General features: G+C 46.0%; 2 protein-coding genes across 4 annotated transcripts in view; both read left to right on the top strand.

The window, feature by feature from the left end:
* LOC136434076 (uncharacterized) overlaps nucleotides 1–16,511 on the top strand; it is a 31,710-nt gene extending 15,199 nt beyond the window's left edge. The window contains exons 3-10 of one of the 3 annotated variants that reach the window (XM_066426776.1): nucleotides 9,361–9,451; nucleotides 9,885–10,013; nucleotides 10,545–10,561; nucleotides 10,736–10,823; nucleotides 13,277–13,348; nucleotides 14,096–14,215; nucleotides 14,520–15,520; nucleotides 15,939–16,511. In XM_066426776.1, coding sequence (XP_066282873.1) covers nucleotides 9,361–9,451; nucleotides 9,885–10,013; nucleotides 10,545–10,561; nucleotides 10,736–10,823; nucleotides 13,277–13,348; nucleotides 14,096–14,215; nucleotides 14,520–15,520; nucleotides 15,939–16,043 — 1,623 coding nt within the window. In that variant the 3' untranslated portion in view covers nucleotides 16,044–16,511. Of the gene's footprint in view, nucleotides 1–9,360; nucleotides 9,452–9,884; nucleotides 10,014–10,544; nucleotides 10,562–10,718; nucleotides 10,824–13,276; nucleotides 13,349–14,095; nucleotides 14,216–14,519; nucleotides 15,521–15,938 lie in introns of all 3 variants that reach the window. The other 2 variants (XM_066426774.1, XM_066426777.1) reach the window with 2 other exon arrangements.
* On the top strand, nucleotides 16,120–17,312 carry LOC136432084 (uncharacterized). Its single transcript, XM_066423104.1, has 2 exons — nucleotides 16,120–16,136; nucleotides 16,427–17,312. Exons 1-2 carry the CDS (start codon nucleotides 16,120–16,122, stop codon nucleotides 17,310–17,312), a joined length of 903 nt encoding a protein of 300 aa, XP_066279201.1.
* The last annotated feature ends 1,905 nt before the right edge of the window (nucleotides 17,313–19,217 follow it).

The following is a 19,217-nucleotide window of genomic DNA, read 5'->3' as shown; positions in this document are numbered from 1 at the left end:
CATTTGACAATGCACAGTAGAGCGCCATAGCAACGGAACTGCTGAACTAGATCAACGCTGAATGTTGGCTCCGTTCGAGACATAACTCAATTATAAACCGTTTGGGGCAGATTATGACACAGGCTATTACTGTATCTGGGTCGGGTCGGTGCCTGTAGCTGGGAACGCGCCTCTGGGGAGGAAGCGTGATTGTGTTATGTGTGTAATAAAGTCGCCGACAAAAGACTTGACGCGGAAGAAGGTGCAGTAAACGGGCGCGTGTGTTTGGCTGACGCCGCGGAAGCGCCGCTCGTGTCTGCACCACACTGTCAACCAGTCCGAGCAAACTTAAACCGGGGATCGCAAACGTGCTGAGGCCAACAGACGTCATATTAACAACTTGTAATGTAACCCTACCCCTACCCCTACCACTGTCTTCACCCAACCCTCACGCACAAACTACCCCACTCTGCACTCACTCTGACTAGTTTACCACGTCCTTAATGGTACAACCGTGGTTCGCAAACACGCTGTAGCCAGCAAACGTCATCGGATCTTTACGTCTTGTAACGTAACCCTAACTCTACCCCTACCCTACCACTGTCCTTACCCTAGCCTTATACCAAACTCTTTACCTTAACTCCTAACTCTACCCCTACCACTGTCCTAACCCAACCCTAACCTTTTCCCAAACTCTATACCCTAACTCCTAACCCTACCCCAACTCTACCCCTACCACTGTCCTAATCCAACCCAAACGTTTACCAAACTCTATACCCTAACTCCTATGTCTACACCTTTACCCAGCTGTAATCATAACCCACTCACGCACACACTCACTACCCCACTCTGCACTCACTCTGACTTGTTCATCACGTCCTTAATGGTACAACCGGGATCTTGTCATCACTCCACCACTCAATCTGACTACTTTATCACCACAACTGCGGGACTGCCTCTTCACTCAGGCTCTACTTTAACATCAGCGGGGAAGCCGGGCTTAATGGTGCTTCTCTCGGCGGGGTCCCTCCCTCCTCGCTCCGCCGAGCTCATTACTCAGGCCCCTTACAGGCGCCTGCTGGGAAGCCGCCATGTCTACATTAACTCTGCTTGGTGAGTTGGTTCTCCGGCTTGGGGCCGAGCAGTGACTGGCGGAAGATCAATGTTGGGGAGGAGAGTCGGCTTCAGACCATTCGGCTGATCCGGTCTGTTTCAGCAAATTACGTCATTGACTCAAACTTTCTGTCTGTATCTGTATCTGTATCTATATAGCCGGTATAACCGCCATCAGGCGTAACACACCAGCTTCGCAGGCACGCGGCGCGGCAGCAGCTGGTCATATTACACCGAACGGTCTGTTACACCTAGTCTTTGCATATCTGACTGCAACCGTTCTTTAAAGCTACTTAGTGATGAAGCTCCTACAGTACTTGATGACAACGAGTTCCATTCTACTATGGTTCTCGGGAAATACGAATTTTTGAACACGTCAATCCTTGGCTGATAACTCTGATACTTAAAAGCATGACTATTTCTGGTCCTCTTCTGAGCTGGCATTAGATACTTATCAGTCGGTACGTCCACAAGTTTATTAGTCATCTTGTACATCATGCAAAGTCTGGACATTGTTCTCCTGTCCTCAAGTGACATCCATTGCAGGTCTGCTTTCATTTTTGTTACACTGGCGCCCCTTTCATAGTTGTTCGTGCAGAATCTGGCAGCTTGGTTCTGCACCCTCTCGAGTTTATCTATATCCTTCTTTGTGTATGGATCCCAAACTGTTGCAGCATATTCAAGGTTTGGTCTTACTAGAGACGTGTATGCAAGTGATTTTACCTTTGCTGGGCATGCCCACAAATTACGTTTGATCACTCCCAATGTCTGTTTAGCCTTAGTTGTTACTTTGTTGATATGGGTGTTCCACTTTAGCCCCGTTGTTAATGTAACGCCTAGGTACGGGTGGCTCTTTGCTGTTGCTAGAGCCTGTCCACAGAACTGGTAGGTGGTTACAATTGGGTTTCGTTTGTTTGTTATATGCATGATGTAACATTTTTCCGGATTAAACTGCATTAGCCATCTGCTTTGCCATTCTTCGAGTGTGTTCAAATCTTCTTGCAAAAGCTGTGAATCACTCTGTGTGGACAACTCTATATATAACAGGCAGTCATCGGCAAATAACCTAACATTTGAATCAAGCTGGTCTGGTAAGTCATTTATGTACAGGAGGAGGAGTAACGGTCCCAGAACAGTTCCCTGTGGTACGCCTGACGCAACTCTAACTGGAGATGAGGCCTTGCCTTCTACCACTACCGTCTGTTCCCTATTGGTCAAGAAAGCCTTCAACCAATTTAGTGTGGTGCCTTGAATTCCGTAGTGCTCTAGTTTAGTGATGAGTCTGCTATGTGGGACTTTATCGAAAGCTTTAGTAAAATCAAGAATTGCTAGATCTACCTGTTTTTTACTGTTCAGTGCGCCAGCTATGTCGTGAGCTTTCAATATAAGCTGTGTTTCTGTGGATCGCTTTGCTCTGAATCCATGTTGGTAGTCAGTCAATATGTTGAAACTTTCTAAGTGTTTCATGACATGACTATGGATAATGTGTTCAAGTAGTTTGCAGGATATACAGGTCAGTGATACAGGTCGGTAGTTGCCGGGGACAGCTCTATCTCCCTTTTTAAAAATGGCACATATATTTGCATCCCTCCAGTCTTTGGGAATTTCTCCTGTGTCTAACGAGTGTTGGAAAATATTGGTTAACACAGGTGCTATTTCGGTGGCTGTCATTTTGAGGAACCAAGGAGGTATTTGGTCTGGACCAGATGCTTTAGATGGATTGAGACCTTGGAGCATTTTTTCGACACCATTAGGGGAAATCACTATGTGTTCCATGGGAGGGGTACAGGGCTGTCCGAGAGTTGGCATGTTTGTTGTGTCTTCCTCTGTGAACACACTTTTAAACTGTGAACTGAGTGCCTCTGCTTTTTTCTCGCTATCACTGACAATGGAATTACCAATCTTTAGAGGGGCTACGCCGACAAGGTCTCTTCTTAGGCCTTTTATGTATGACCAGAATGTTTTGGGTTTGTCAATTATGGCTTCCCCCAGTATGTCTGCCACATATTTTGAATGTGCTGCTCTTATGCTTTTCTGTACGCCCTTCTTAACTCTCTTGTATTTGTTCATGTCTTCCTCTCGCCCTGTTCTCTTAGCTTTGTTGTAAAGACGTTGTTTCTTACGACAATGCCTTCTTAGGTTTTTGTTGAACCAAGGCAGGTTGTATCTGCTTGATGTTGTTTTACTAGGGATGTGCAAGTTCATCGTGTGCTTTATTTTGTCTTTAAAATCATCCCACTTCTGTGTCACGGACATATCCTCGGTTCGTTTGTTAAAGTTCGTTGCATAATCACTTAGGTCACTCTTGATGGCCGGTTCATCAGCTTTAGTTCGAATGTACACTTTTCTCTTGGGTTTCCTGTTTTGTTTGGGTGCAAGGTTGACATCCACCAATACCATGTCGTGGTCACTTATTCCAGGAACTACTGTGGTCTTTTCGATTATGTTTGGGTTATTAACTAAGACCAGGTCCAAGAGATTACCATTCCTAGTGGGCTCTTGAACTGTTTGGAATAACCCATGGTTATCCACTAAGTGCAGTAGCTTCTGTGCCTGTCCTGAATTGCTCTGAGTGTTATCTGTAGTGCTAGCATCCCAATTTATACCAGGTGTGTTAAAGTCTCCAAGGATGATCACGTTGTCAGAGTTAATTTTAGGTCCCATCTTACTTATGGACTTGTCCAGTTCATCCAGGCTATTGCCCTGGTCCGATGGAGGTCTATAGTATGTACCAATCATTAGTGGTTTCTTTCCTGCTAGTTGAGTCTGTGTCCAAATGATCTCACAGTCTGTGTCTAGATCTGGCCTGTGTGTGACAATCAAATCATCCCTGTTAACCTGGAATACACCACCTCCAGGGCCAGTCTGTCTATCTTTACGGTGAGCTATGTAGTTGTCAGGGAATATCTCACTGCTTGCTATGTCTTGATTGAGCCATGACTCTATGCCTGCTATTATATCTGGTTTGTACGTGTCAATTACAGTCGCCAGTTCGGCTTTTTTGTTTCGAATACTCTGGCAGTTTACCAGTAAGAGTTTACCATTGGTCTTTTTGAAACCACGACCCCTCATATTCTACGCTGGCTGTAGGGAGAATATTTGCCAGAGGAGTTTATCCACCGCAGGGTTCCCGCGGACCTAGTCTCTTGGCCACTTATTCCCCTTTTTGCCGAATTCTACTATCCGTGCCCCCGTGGGAAGGCCTGGTTGAGGTTAGCGTTTGTCTACCAGAGTTGAATAAAACAGAGGAGAAACGTTTTGCCGCTCATGTCGTGGTTTATGGGGTATAAAGTATTTCTTGCGTTAATTTTGAAGTATCTGATTAGCTAACGGCTGCCCAGCGCTAACACATTAAAACACAATGGAAACAGTAACCAATCTTTTGCGTTTGGAAGTAAGGCCATGTTGATTTGATTATATAGGTGACACCCGCGAGCGCATCAATTCTTGTCCATTTGCCCAAAAATAAAACAAAGTTTTCTGCCATACTGTAAATCATGCAAAGCATCTACAAAATGAACAAATATATGCTGTAAATTGCAAACAGATATTTCGGAAAATGGATACTAATGAAGGCCATAGTCAAAGAAGTCAAGTAACAAAAATGAAGAATCCATGATTTGGTTTACCATTCCCTGTCTGTTAAGTCATTTGTTCAACCTTCCTGGCCACGTAGATTTCATAATGAAGGCACCTTTTTTGGCCAAATTTTTTTAATTCGCACGTTAGCATCAGTTTTGGTGTCCCCAGATGATGTCACCCATGGAATCAAATCAGAATGGCCAAATCAACAGACTGCGGTGCTTGCTTGTTTCACGCAAGCGAATAAAACCTGCTGGATGGGATTTACGCCGTAGCAAAGTCATAAGCTACACTTTCTTTCAGAAATTCATATCCTCGCATGAAATATTGACTTCAGACACGCACATAAGTGAGGCCCAACAATTTACCGTTCGTGCCACGGGAGTCGATCCCTCAATATTTCATGCACAGCTGCCGGCCCGCGTGATTGGCAGAATGCGGTCACGTGCCCGTCACGTGCTCTCCAGGGTGCTCCCGCCAGTTTGACCCCGCATCGCGCTGCACGGACTTCAATCTAATTTCACAAAAGCGTCCACAGAGAATAACGACGGTGCTCAGTTACTCCACTCTGGTTTGACACCGCATTCTCCCCCTGCTCTGCAAACCGCTTCTGGCTCCCGCTCAATATCTTAATTGGATTTTGGGCTAATTACGAACCGTTTCTGATTGCTCGCCTACCAAATATTGAGAGACATCGTGACGGAAGGGAGGAAGGCCAGCGTTGAAAAATGGGCCAAAGAAATGTCCAAAACTTCCTTCATTTGTCAACCCATCAGCCTGTATAAATCATAACCCGCTTCAGGTTACATGTTGCACGTGACGTCTCAGGTTACATGTTACACATGACGCCTCAGGTTACATGTTACACGTGACGTCTCAGGTTACATGTTACACATGACGTCTCAGGTTACCTGTTGCATGTGACGTCTCAGGTTACATGTTACACGTGGCGTCTCAGGTTACATGTTACACGTGCCCTGAATACGGGCTCCACCCGCCCGAAGGTCACGGCTAAGACTCGGCAGATTTACGTCACACGGCGGGTGCCTCGTTTCTTCTCCATCGATCCGGACGCCGGGCAGTCGATTCTGTATCAAGCTTCCTTATTGCTGCCTCACATTAGATAAAATGTCCTGCTTGTTAGCAATCCTCTCCGGAACTGAACTGACGAATCTTTTCACGTCCTCCACGATGGGAACTGACGGCCTGGATCCCTGTCCACTATCAAATGCTTTCCACTATTATGTGCTCCCTTGGAAATCAGCCCTGTATGGTTACGATTTTGCATGAGGAAGATCTTATCTGTTCAGAGATTATTTTACACTAAACGAAGCTGAGCGACCGCTGATGAGCGTCCGCTATTTGTGCGACCCTTGTTTTTTTATAATTGCAATTGAAAATCTGATGCAAGATGAGAAATTATCTCAAAACATAAGATTGTTCTCTATCTATGAATCTTTATCTATCTATTCGTTCAGCGATCTGTCAAGTTTTTAGTCGCTCGGCGGTCACTCGGCGGTCGCTCGGCGGTCGCTCGGCGGTCGCCCGGCGGTCGCCCGGCGGTCGCGGCACCTAGAGGGAAAGGCGTGTAACCAACGACGACTGGGGAGCTTTGGCGTGGTCGAAGGAACCTGGAGTGCACGTCAGCCATGGTGCGTGGAGCAAAGGTCTTGACCTGCCGCGCACCCGCTGAGGTAATCCTGCTCCTGAGATGCAGCCGACAACCCCGTCATTCATCATGCATCATGCCAGCATCCAGGCTACACCAGCTCATCCGTCAGTCCGGCAGCACTGCTCCATCATGCCAGCATCTAGGCTACACCAGCTCATCCGTCAGTCCGGCAGCACTGCTCCATCATGCCAGCATCTAGGCTACACCAGCTCATCCGTCAGTCCGGCAGCACTGCTCCATCATGCCAGCATCCAGGCTACACCAGCTCATCCGTCAGTCCGGCAGCACTGCTCCATCATGCCAGCATCTAGGCTACACCAGCTCATCCGTCAGTCCGGCAGCACTGCTCCATCATGCCAGCATCTAGGCTACACCAGCTCATCCGTCAGTCCGGCAGCACTGCTCCATCATGCCAGCATCCAGGCTACACCAGCTCATCCGTCAGTCCGGCAGCACTGCTCCATCATGCCAGCATCCAGGCTACACCAGCTCATCCGTTAGTCCGGCAGCACTGCTCCATCATGCCAGCATCCAGGCTACACCAGCTCATCCGTCAGTACGGCTACATCAGTGCGTAGTCCAGTGGTTAGCGGCCCTGCCTCTGGAACTAGAAGCCGCCAGTTTGATCCCCCGACATGCAGGCTACCGGAAAGGGTCGCTGTCTTTATAGCTGTGGTACACTGTTCATTGTGCTTGTCGAATTTCCCCGGTGCAATGAACATGTAGATAATATATACATAATTATATTCCCCTTCCAGTGGGAAGGGGGATATACTGTTTTTGCTTGCCTGTTCTTCTTCTTCTTCTTCTTCTTTCTTCTTCTTCTGCCAAAAACCAAGTAGATGTGCGGTGGTAGCTCTACTAATGGTATTGCAGCAAGTTATATGTACCTTATGTTACAATGTACGGATGTTATATTTGAGATGTAGGTACCTATAAATTATGGTAATGAGGACATCATTTGCATAATTTATACAAAAACTTGTATTGCGTTTACAGTAAAAGCTGCAGATGTCATATTTGAGATGTAGATAAATTTAGGAAAGGTAAACACACCTGGCCATAAATTATGCTAATGAGGACCTCATTTGCATAATTTATGCAGAAACTTGTATTTCCCTTACCGTAAAAGCTACAGATGTCATATTTGAGATGTAGGTATCTTTAGGAAAGGTGAACACACCTGGACATAAATTATGCTAATGAGGACCTCATTTGCATAATGTATGTATATCCCTTACCGTAAAGACTACGGATTACATATTTCAGATGTAGGTACCTTTAAGAGAGGTGAACACACCTGTACATAGATTATGCTAATGCGGACCTCATTTGCATAATGTATGTATATCCCTTACCGTAAAGACTACGGATGGCATATTTCAGATGTAGGTACCTTTAGGAGAGGTGAACACACCTGTACATAAATTATGCTAATGCGGACCTCATCTGCATAATTTATGCATAAACTTGTTTTTTCCCTTACTGTAAAGGCTACGGATGAGATGCAGATACCTTTAGGAAAGGTCAGAAAACCTGGCCATAAATTATGCTAATGAGTGCATTATGCATAATTTATGCATATCCCTAACCATAAAAGCACGGATGTCATATTTGAGATGTAGGTACCTTTAGGAAAGGCCGAACACACCTGGCCATACATTATGCTAATGCCGACCTCCTTTGCATAATTTATGCACAAACTTTGTCATATCCTTACAGTCAATGCTAAGGATGTTATATTTGAGGTGTAGGTAATGGGAGGGGAATATTCTGCATTTTCCCGAAAATGTTTCCATTCTAGTCTGACTTCTCTCTTATGTCCAGTGGAAGAATAGCTCTTCAGGAGCTAAACCTGATCGAGATCACTTTCCTTTCCTTTCCTTTACATCAGCTCATCCGTCATGGCGGCAGCGGGCTGATACTCATCACATATGATTTCAAACTACCCGGGAGTCCCTACGTATCATCTCAGATACGTGACCGGGCTGATTCTCATCATATCTGATATTAAATCACCCGGGCGTCCATGCGTATCATCTCAGATACGTGACCGGGCTGATACTCATCATATCTGATATTAAACCACCCAGGCGTCCCTGCGTATAATCTCAGATATGTGACCGGGCTGATACTCATCATATCTGATATTAAACCACCCGGGCGTCCCTTCGTATCATCTCAGATAGGTGACCGGACTGATACTCATGTGTGATGTTATTTTAAAGCACGGGGCGTGATCTTGTAATGTGACCGGGACCATTTCTACAAAAAAATGAAAAAACAGCAGCTGGGAAATATGCACCCCCCCCCCCCCCCCAACACACACTTTCGTTCTGTCTATACTCCTGTCTGTCTGTCTATATCCCGGTGTGGATGAAGGTGTTCGGACTTTTGTCCTCACCCGCTATACTTAACTGAATGGCAAGGCTCCAGTGTGACGGGACAGGGCCCATGGCGGCTCTCCCTACATTTACAACGTGATGTGGCAGCGCCCCTAGCGGCTCTCCCTACATTTACGTGATGTAACAGCGCCCCTAGCAGCTCTCCCTACATTTACAACGTGAGGCTGGGTAGCAAACAACTACAAGACGGGAGAATTGGGTTTCCCTAATAGTTTGATCCGTGCAAAAAGGTTTTCCTGCTTCCTAGTGACTTTCCAAACCCAAAGTGCCCAGTGCTGTGTGTTGGCTCCTGTCTGTAGCGTGCGTGGTCCAGTGGTTAGCGATCCTACATCTGGACCAAGAGTTTAGGAGTTCAAATCCCAGCTGGCTCACCCGTCATGCGCACTACTGGGAAAAGTCGCAGTCCTTAGGACGGGACGTTAAGCTCTGCTCCGCTGTTCATTGTGTTTATCGAAAAGAGCTAGGGGAATTTCCCCGGTGTATATAAATAAACCTGTAAATACTGTACATAACGTCTGTCTTCCCTGTCACGACCAGTGGAAGATTAGCTCTTCTAAACTAGTTCGATAACACTTTCACTTTCTAACAAAGGTGTGTCCTCCTCCCCAGGTGACGGCCTGTATCGTGGAGCTGGTGACCTCTCACCTCAGGAAGGTCACCACACCTGCCGACCCGGAGTGCGAGAAGATCATCGCTAAAGGTGCGTCTAACGTCACATCACGTGACTTCTTATGCACGTTCCTCCTTACGTCACGTGATTTTATGTGCTATATATATATATATGTTACCGTTATGTGTGTTTGTCTTGTCGTTCATTGGCAACAACGTGCGGTTTCTAGGAAGGATTGCCTGAAAATAAATATATCGCAAACGGTATATTATCCGACACTTTGAGCTACACCCCCACTATGCACCACTATCTACAAGTATCGCTAACACGACATTTGCGCCATTATTTACCGCATCATCCAGAAGGTTGCATCTTTGACCTTTGCCCTGAGGAATGTCGAAGAACGAGACAGCTGCAGTCCCAGCACCTGAAGTGTACCGTACAACCACCACCCCACCTCAAGACCTTCCTTCCACCACCCAGTTTTAAACCCTGATGCCAACGTTACCTGTTTGTATTTCAGATGGCCGCATCTTTGACCTGATGAAGAACGAGAAGCTGCTGAACCAGCTGAAGTCGCTAGGTGCCGTGGAGGAGGACCTCATCCCCGATGCCAACGAGGTGCTCAAAGCAGTGGAACAGGCCAAGAAAGGTGAGGCCACTGGCCTGACGAGTATCAGTTAGGATTACTCCCCTTTGTTCCGACACCCCTATTTTTCAACACTCTCTAACCCTAACCCTAACCCTAACCCTAACCCTAATCCTTACCCTTACCCTTACCCTTACCCTTACCCTTACCCTTACCCTTACCCTAACCCTAACCCAAACCTTAACATAGGGGTGTCGGGACACAGGGCTTTGCCCCTTCAGGAAGATAAGTAAAGTAGGGCCATCTGCTGCAGACAGGTCTCAAACTGACAAGTGTCAAATATCAAAAAAAGTTTAGATTGTGGTATGTGCGGCGTAGAATTAAAAGGTGGCAACACCTGTTTTGTCATGACATTCATTTTCTTTAAACACTTAATTGATGGCTAGATGGATAGAAAATGATCAGCAGAATACTACTTCAAATAGTATCATTCATGTAAGTTACACTTATATTACATCAAAAATTATACAACTAGTTATGAGATCGCAAGTAGCCGCACCACAGGTGAGTGTAACATACTGGTTGTGTTGGTAGGTAAGAGTCAGCTGGAAGTGATGGGGACCATCCAGTAACATACCGGTTGTGTTGGTAGGTAAGAGTCAGCTGGAGGTGATGGGGACGATCCAGTAACATACCGGTTGTGTTGGTAGGTAAGAGTCAGCTGGAGGTGATGGGGACGATCCAGTAACATACCGGTTGTGTTGGTAGGTAAGAGTCAGCTGGAGGTGATGGGGACGATCCAGACGATGCTGCGGCAGGTGGAGCATGATCACCAGGTGCTCCAGGAGCTCCTGCAGAACATGGGCCGGCCAGGTGAGGACACGCGCGCGACGGGCAGGCAGCATTTAGGACAAACACCCCCTCACCGTACCCTCTCCACAATGCCTCCCAAATCCACCTCAGACCCCAGCCGAACCCATCTCTCTCCATTCCCCTCCACAACCCACCACTCTCAACACCCCTCCACAAACTCAACCTCTCCTCAATGATACCCCCTCCCATCCCCACCCCAAGCACCTATTGCTAGACATCTTGTCCGCATGATCCTTTAACACATCTCCCTTCCCCTAGACCCTGGACTGCACGGTGTTGTCATAGACGTTTGACTTGCATGACTTTTGGACATGAGAATCCACAATCTGCAATTCTGCACGTACTTTTTAAGAACATCTTGTAGGATGACTGAGCATTGTGTGCTGCATGTAAAACCGATGAAAGATAGTGGATGCTATCTGAAACGTCTGACTCTTAAGAGGATGTGTTGATTTATTCATTTTGTATGACATTATTTTCTACCTGGATGTCTAACCACCATCGACATATCAAACACTTCAGTTGAATGTTACCTCACTGATAAAATCATGCTTCCTTAAACCACTCATAATTTTACGACAATGGTTTAAATAGACCACATGTCCCTTCTAACTCCTGCCCTTCTCTACTAACCGCGTCCTACACTTGTTTTCTGCCTGGCTGGGCTCGTCGTGTCCTCTCATTAAAACGGTCAACTTTTCTCTCCTCACTACAACGGCAAAGCACATTCTAGTTTTCCATGAAAAAGTACTCTCAAAACTAAGTCCACTTCTACCTCCTTAAAGGGTCCTCATCTCTCTGTTATTGCTGTCCTTCAGGCTTACAAGTGGCATTCCGCCACATAAATAGAAATCTTTATTGACACAACAAAAGTACAGCGACAAGTATAACAAATATATGAATACTTCAACATGTCGAGTTTAAACTATCACTTTCACTACTAGTTCTAAGATCTAAACATTCTTTGATATATTTACCTATTTGTACACAGTAAGGGTTGTCTCCTAGAATGTATTTGAATTTATCTATAGACTGGAATGTATCAAATTCTGCTGAGCAAGCGGAAATAAGGTTGAACAGCTTTGAGCGCTTATCATGATATCGTGGACAATCTAGGATAAAGTGTCGTTCATCTTCAATCTCATTTGGACAGAATGGACAAAACCTCTGGTGTTTAAGTTAGTTTGGCCCAATGATGCCAAACTAAGTTACAACTGAATTATATCTAGCTGTAATGTCTGTACCACCATGGCTTACATAGACCCTGAGCACAAACATGGTAACATTGCCCCCAGCTTTTTTCATCTATAACGATGCAAAGATAGGCCAGCCGGATAAAGATATTGCTACAGAAGAGAAAAGGACAATAGAAGATGGGGATTATCTTTGGGGGTAGATTCTCATACCAGAGGGCTGATGTAATATAATAGGGCAGCATTCTTTATCTGAAATCATCCCCAATCACATTGATGATGAGAAACAACGGCATTGCACGGTCACACGCCAACATTGATCCATGCAAAACAAACCTCGCTGCTTCAGACTTCATAGTGAAGTGAAGTGAAGTGAAGTGAAGTGAACTTTATTGCTCAACAATCGTACATGGTACGATGTATGGCATGAAATCAACAATACTACAAGGCTAATCTATCCTACAATTCTAATTACAAAATATTTTCGAAACTAGTGTATTTGTTATATATATAGTCATGTATGGGTAATTCTGTCTCGCTTTTCGAATGATTTATGGAGAAATTGACCTATGTACATGGATATAGGAGTCGGACATGACAACAGTACATAGAAAATATCGCTCTGTGTACCAAATAGGGTGAAGTTTGTCTTAGTAGTAATATTCTGTAAAAGCATATCTCTCTCTTTGCTATAAGTTGGACAATTCATCACAAAGTGGAATTCATCTTCAACACCTCCATTACATGTGGGACACAATCTCTGAGTGGCTGGTGTGTTGTGGTGTCGACCCTTTTCAACTTCTAAGCAATGTGCACTGATTCTCAGCTTTGTTATGCTATTTGCAAACAGTTTATTATGAATTGATGTATGCTCCCATCGTATGATAAGGCAGAACGCTCGGTATGAGAAGCTGACCTAAGACGGCCGGTTGTGCTGATGAAACAGCTGCGGCCTTGCAAGTTTCAACTCCATCATTTGTGAACTCCACACACTCCTACTTTCATATACGATGTTTACGAGTTAGCATTCAACAGTTTCCTCCTGTTACATCTCATGTACTAGTCTTGCTGTGTTCTGCCAGTTCATTCTAGTGACGCTGAAGAAGAGTGGTGGATGTCATTCGAAACGCCCAGAAGTAATCTCCGAATCTTATCCAGTTGTAGAGGCTGAGTTGTCTTTAAATATTGTTTACCTGGCATTCGCCAACGTACTCGTGGTGTTGTTATTGGTGTTATTTTGGTGCTGCTGCTGTTTTTCAGAGCTGGCCGCCAGTACCCGGGATGACGGACAGGTGGACCTGCGGTCGGATGAAGAAGATGTAGAGGACAGAGGTAAGCAACTCCGCTGAGCTCTCTTGTTGGAGAGTATTTTGGTCGGCACCATTTTGGTTCAAGATCAGATTGTTTAACGTAAGATACGTAGAGCCACTGGCGTTTGTACCAAAAATACCAATGGATTCCGATGTATTGGCAGACTGGTGTATTGATTAGCATCGTAGCAGTGGAAGTTAAAAGACCCGTTTCTTGTGATGCATCAGCCCTATACACAAACGTCGGGATGTACCGAAATTCATTCTTCTTTCACATTCGTCGTGGGTCGTCGTACGATTTTGATGCCGTAGAGTTTCCAAGCAGACCGTGACTAAAGCAGCCGCCGACAAGGATCTAAGATAGCCCTGTCCGTAACCAGACAGCTGCTCGACATATTCACGACCATCCCTAAGTTTGTAATCGTACGACGATGTCAGGACGTATGTGACCGGGCCTCAGCTGAGAGGTAGCTCGCATAGTCCAGTGGTTTGCGGCCTTGCCTCTGGAACTAGAAGCCGGGAGTTCGATCCCGGTTGTTACTCACCCGACATGCACGCTACCGGACAGGGTTGCAGTCCTTAGGACGGGACGATAAGCCGTGGTCTACTGCCCATTGTACTCTAAATGATCTAGGGGAAAGTCTCCAGTACAATGAACCTGTAACTGATGTACAAAGCGTCTGTCTTCTCTGTCACAACCAGTGGAAGAACAGCTCCTCCGTGAGCTAAAATGGATCGATATTACCTTCACTTTCCCTGTGTTTTACAGACAGCGCAGAGGATGAGTTCCTCGCGGGGAACGATGACCTGGAGGACGATGCCCCCGAGCAGACCCGACAGGACTTTCAGATCTACGCCAAGGCAGACGCTGGGGACGAGGCAGAGGAAGGTGATTTCTTGCTTTAAGTTCGATGTCAGAACATCCTGATTCCTCTCATTATGTGGTTGGTATCTGATATGTCCCATATCTGACGGCCTTCGTGGGTGGCCCTTAGACTTCCAGCACGCTCTGTTTTCAGCCTCTGTCTCCGGTGGCCCGATTATGCTTTTCAAATCTGGAGTTGCCCGATGGTTTATCTGAAAGTGAATTTTGTTTTTAAGTAATGCAATGCCTACCAAGAATGGTCATTAACTTTGGTATTGAGTTCCTGTGCGTGTTTCAGCATGTTGATGAAATGTTTTGTTTGAAACAGGGGGCAATGGAGATGAAGAGACGAGGTCAGATGAAGAGGATGACAAACGGGAAGAAGAGGAACCAAGTGAGGAAGAGGACGATCGTCGAGGCGATGAAGAAGACGAGGATGACGATGAAGGAGATGACGATGATGATGAGGATGATGAAGAAGAAGATGAACGCGGTGACGAGGAGGGTGATGAAGAAGAAGAGGAAGAAGAAGAGACGAGAAGCGACGAGGAATCACAGGAAGAGGACGAAGAGAAGCAATCAGAGGAGTTGAAACTAAGGGATGATGACGGGGAAGAAGATGAGGGGGAAAAGAGGGAAGATGATGATGACGACGACGACGATGATGATGGTGATAAGAGAGAAGAAGGAGATGAAGATGACGACGATGAGGATGGTGATGATGATGATAAGACAGATGATGATGGAGAAGAAGATGAAGGGGAGAAGAAGGAGGACGACGACGACGACGACGTTGATGATGATGATGATAAGATAGATGAAGATTCAGACGAAGATGAGGATGATAAGAGAGATGAAGATTCAGACGAAGATGAGGAGGATGATAAGAGAGATGAAAATGATGAAGAAGATGAGGGGGAGAAGAGAGATGACGATGGAGAAGCGGATGAGGGGGAGAAAAGAGACGAGGAAGAAGATAGTGATGAGGCAGATGATAACGAAGAGGAGGAAGATGAAGAGCGGAGAGGAGACGGGGATGATGTGGAGGAGCGGCGAGGGGAGGAGTCACCTGAGGAAGAGGAGGGGTCTCCTGAGGAGGAGCGCGGGAACGGAGCACCAGACTACGAGTCAGCCGAGGGAGCCAGCCAGAGCGACGAGGCCAGCGGCGACCAGAAAGCGAACGGGGAAGACATCAACAACATCCAGCGGAGAGGGGGAGGAGAGGAGGAGGAGGAAGAGGAGGAGGAAAAGAAAAATGAGAGTAACGAGAGCACAGACAGCAGCGAAGTCCAAGCTGACGGCAGCGGTGGCAACAAGGACGACACTGTGGTAAGTTTGTAATGACCAACATATTCTTACTTTACATCTTTGTCTGCAGTAGGAAACACATATCAAGGGAAAAAGAGAAAAAGAAGCATTTTTATACTATGGGCATACTGTAAATATTCATAGAATCAGCGGTAGGTTACAACATTGTAAATCAAGGCATGTCAGTGACATGGGGTTAGATGAATTGTTATATCTTGATACGTCGATGAAGGTCAGACGTCCAGGTAATGAAATACACAGTACAAAAGTTACTCAAGCAACTGCAGAAGTCAGTGGACGCTGTCTGAGACGTCTGACTGTCTATAAAATATATCCAATTGCTCGAGTAACTTTTGTAGTATCATATCTTAGTTTTTTTCCAGGATGCAGTTGGCATAGTCAGATGACATTAATAGACACATCCCAATTTCTCGCGCAGGCGCAGCTGGACGCTCTGGTGGCTCAGCAGGAGCTACAGGACGAGCTGAACCGAGTCGCGCATGCGCAGGCCCCGCAGCGCCGCAGCCAGGAACGGCGGAAGTGATGACGTCACGCCTCCACGGCCGCTGACGGGAGGACGTGCTGACCGCTCAGTAGACATGTCAATACTGGCGGTAACCATGGGGAATGTTGGAAGGTGCCGGCACTGGTAAACTGACGTCAGCAGGGGCCGCACTGGATGTGCTAAGAATAACGCTTTACCAAAACCCGTGCTCCTACTCCTTCCCAACCCCTCCTACATCCTCTCAACCCCATCCTACATCTTTTCAACCCCTCCTACAGCCTCTAAATCCCTTCCTACATCCTTTAAACACATTCCTTCATCCTCTTAACCCCTCCTACATCCTCTTTACCCCTCCTACATCTTCTCAACCCCTCCTTCATCCTCTAAACCCCTTCCTACATCCTTTCAACCCCCTTCTACAGCCTCTTAACCCCTCCTACATCCTCACAACCCCTCCTACATCCTCACAACCCCTCCTACATCCTCTCAACCCCCTCCTACATCCTCTCAATCCCCTCCTACATCCTCTCAACCCCTCATACATCCTCTCAACCCGCTCCTACATCCTCTCAACCCCTCCTACATCCTCACAACCCCTCCTACATCCTCACAACCCCTCCTACATCCTCTCAACCCCCTCCTACATCCTCTCAACCCCCTCATACATCCTCTAAACCCCTTCCTACGTCCTCTCAACCCCTCATACATCCTCTCAACCCGCTCCTACATCCTCTCAACCCCTCCTACATCCTCTCAACCCTTCCTACATCCTCTCAACCCCCTCCTACATCCTCACAACCCCTCCTACATCCTCACAATCCCCTCCTACATCTACTCAACCCCTCCTACATCCTCACAATCCCTCCTACATCCTCACAACCCGCTCCTACATCCTCTCAACCCCTCTTACATCCTCACAACCCCTCCTACATCCTCACAACCCCTCCTACAGCCTCTCAGCCCCTCCTACATCCTCTCAACCCCCTCCTACATCCTCACAAACCCCTCCTACATCCTCTCAACCCCTTCTACATCCTCACAACCCCTCCCACATCCTCACAACCCCCTCCTACATCCTCTCAACCCCCTTCTACATCCTCACAACCCCTTCTACATCCTCACAACCCCCTCCTACATCCTCTCAACCCCCTCCTACATCCTCTCAACCCCCTCCTACATCCTCACAACCCCTCCTACATCCTCTCAACCCCCTCCTACATCCTCTCAACTCGCTCTTGTATTATAAACATGTATCCGATAGCCTCCATTTCCTCAGCTTGTGCTGACATCATCTACATTACAAAGTAAATAAACGCGTACATCCGAGTAAGATTACGAGTAAGAACACAAGTCATAACCATCTGTAAAAAGTGCATTCGTTTCAGTAAGTCATTCTTAAGTCCATGAGCTTGACAGTTACTTCATCCTTACATTCCTCCCGAGTGTGTGTGTTTGTCACGCTGAGTTGGTTTTGGGCTGTGTTTGCAGCTGTGGATGGAGGTCAATGGTTTTGTGAAGTAGGCCGTGCGTGCGAATTTCTACTTTTGTAACAGGACGTGCTACCGCCGCTGATGGGGAAACAGACCGTCTCGTACCTGTGATGTTGGACTGACCTGTGGGTGGAAACGTTTATCTAGTGCTGCGTAGTGTTGATTATGAGCTCCGCGTAGATTCCTTTATTGTAAGTCATGAGCTAAGGTTTCAAATTATGCCAAACCCATCTCTCTAGCATCAGGTATTCACTCCAGAAATCATACGTAGCCTCTTCAGAAGTTCTCTCTTTCCAATGACCGCTCTGTAGAATAGTTCCTCTCAGCATTGTATAAATCGAATATGTATATACGGTACATTATGCTATCATGATGTTTAAGTAGTATGTCTGATTTCCAATGTGGCAATGTTTTAGTGGTCAATCAAAGCACACGTGCAATAGCGAGGACAATTTCGCGACACCACTCAGTTGTGGTCAGCTGTAGAGTGCTGTTGTTTATGTACAGTATAGTACTTACTAACCTGTAGAGGATATGAACTACATACGCCAGTAATTCCCTGGCTAGGCTGGCTTTACGTATATCCAAGCAGATGTAGGGTTCTGGCTTGTGCTGCCCATCCTTTTGCAGCAAACGTTAAGGTAAACAGAAAACCGTGCATCGGCAGAGAGACGAAAGGAAATTGCACAACAGTGGACGACAGGCCGGCGCCGCACGTCTGCTTGGAGGTCAGAGTTGACTAACATTCCTAAATTAGCGACAAATATATCCTCAGCACTATTCTATTTTCGATCTTTCAAGTGATTAGTAAATTAAAATTCACTGTCTGAAACGACGTTGCAGTATCTTGCCTTTTTGTCTCACGATTCATTATTTGGGTCAGAACTTGAGAAGCTAGAAAACCTTCTGTCAGACGGGACGTAAAGCTGAAGGTCTCATGTTTGAGGAGAGCCACAAATGGAGAACGTTAAAACTCCCGCCACACGGATCGAAAAGAGCAGGGACCCTTCCCTGTTTGAGTGGTTCAAACCTTACAGTCTAGGTTCTGGGTTGACAACTTAAAAAAGCCTAGCCACCTGTTATGTCAATCTTTTCACGAAGGTGGCAAATCTCAACAAATAAACAAATGAATGAATGAATGCATGGATGAACCAATCAATCAATCAATCAATCAATCAATCAAACAGTCCGCCAGTCAATCAATCAATCAATCAATCAATCCAAACACCAGGTTAACAGTTTCGGGAAGAACCTTTATTCTCCACACCTACCTTTTGCACAGGCAGACAAGCAGAATACATTACAAGAAAATTTATCAAGATTGATCATTGATGTTTACAAAATGTTTAAGTTTTAGAAGACACAAACAAGAAACTCCAGTAAAAGGAACCTCAGTAACGTACATCCTATTTCAATCAGTGACGGAAAATTGAAAAAAAATGATATGACACGAAAAAAAGAACTACGGTGGAAGAAACGCAGTAACGTATATCCTATTTTAATCGGTGACGGAAAATTGAAAAATGTAGGACTTCTGTCGGTTATTCTGTCTTAACAACGAATTTCTAAAACAAAGCTAGAACCTTATCGTCGACGGCACCTCGCTAGGAAGGCAGTTTGCTGTACTATCAATAGACTAAAGCTTTTAGAATCTGCTTGTACAGGTCTTCTACCTGTAGACTTTGCCGCAGTCTGGGCCACTGGGTCCCTGAGGAATAAAGAA

Source organism: Branchiostoma lanceolatum, chromosome 4 (assembly GCF_035083965.1).
Source record: "Branchiostoma lanceolatum isolate klBraLanc5 chromosome 4, klBraLanc5.hap2, whole genome shotgun sequence".
NCBI lineage: Eukaryota > Metazoa > Chordata > Leptocardii > Amphioxiformes > Branchiostomatidae > Branchiostoma > Branchiostoma lanceolatum.
This window is presented reverse-complemented; position numbering and strand designations above follow the sequence as displayed.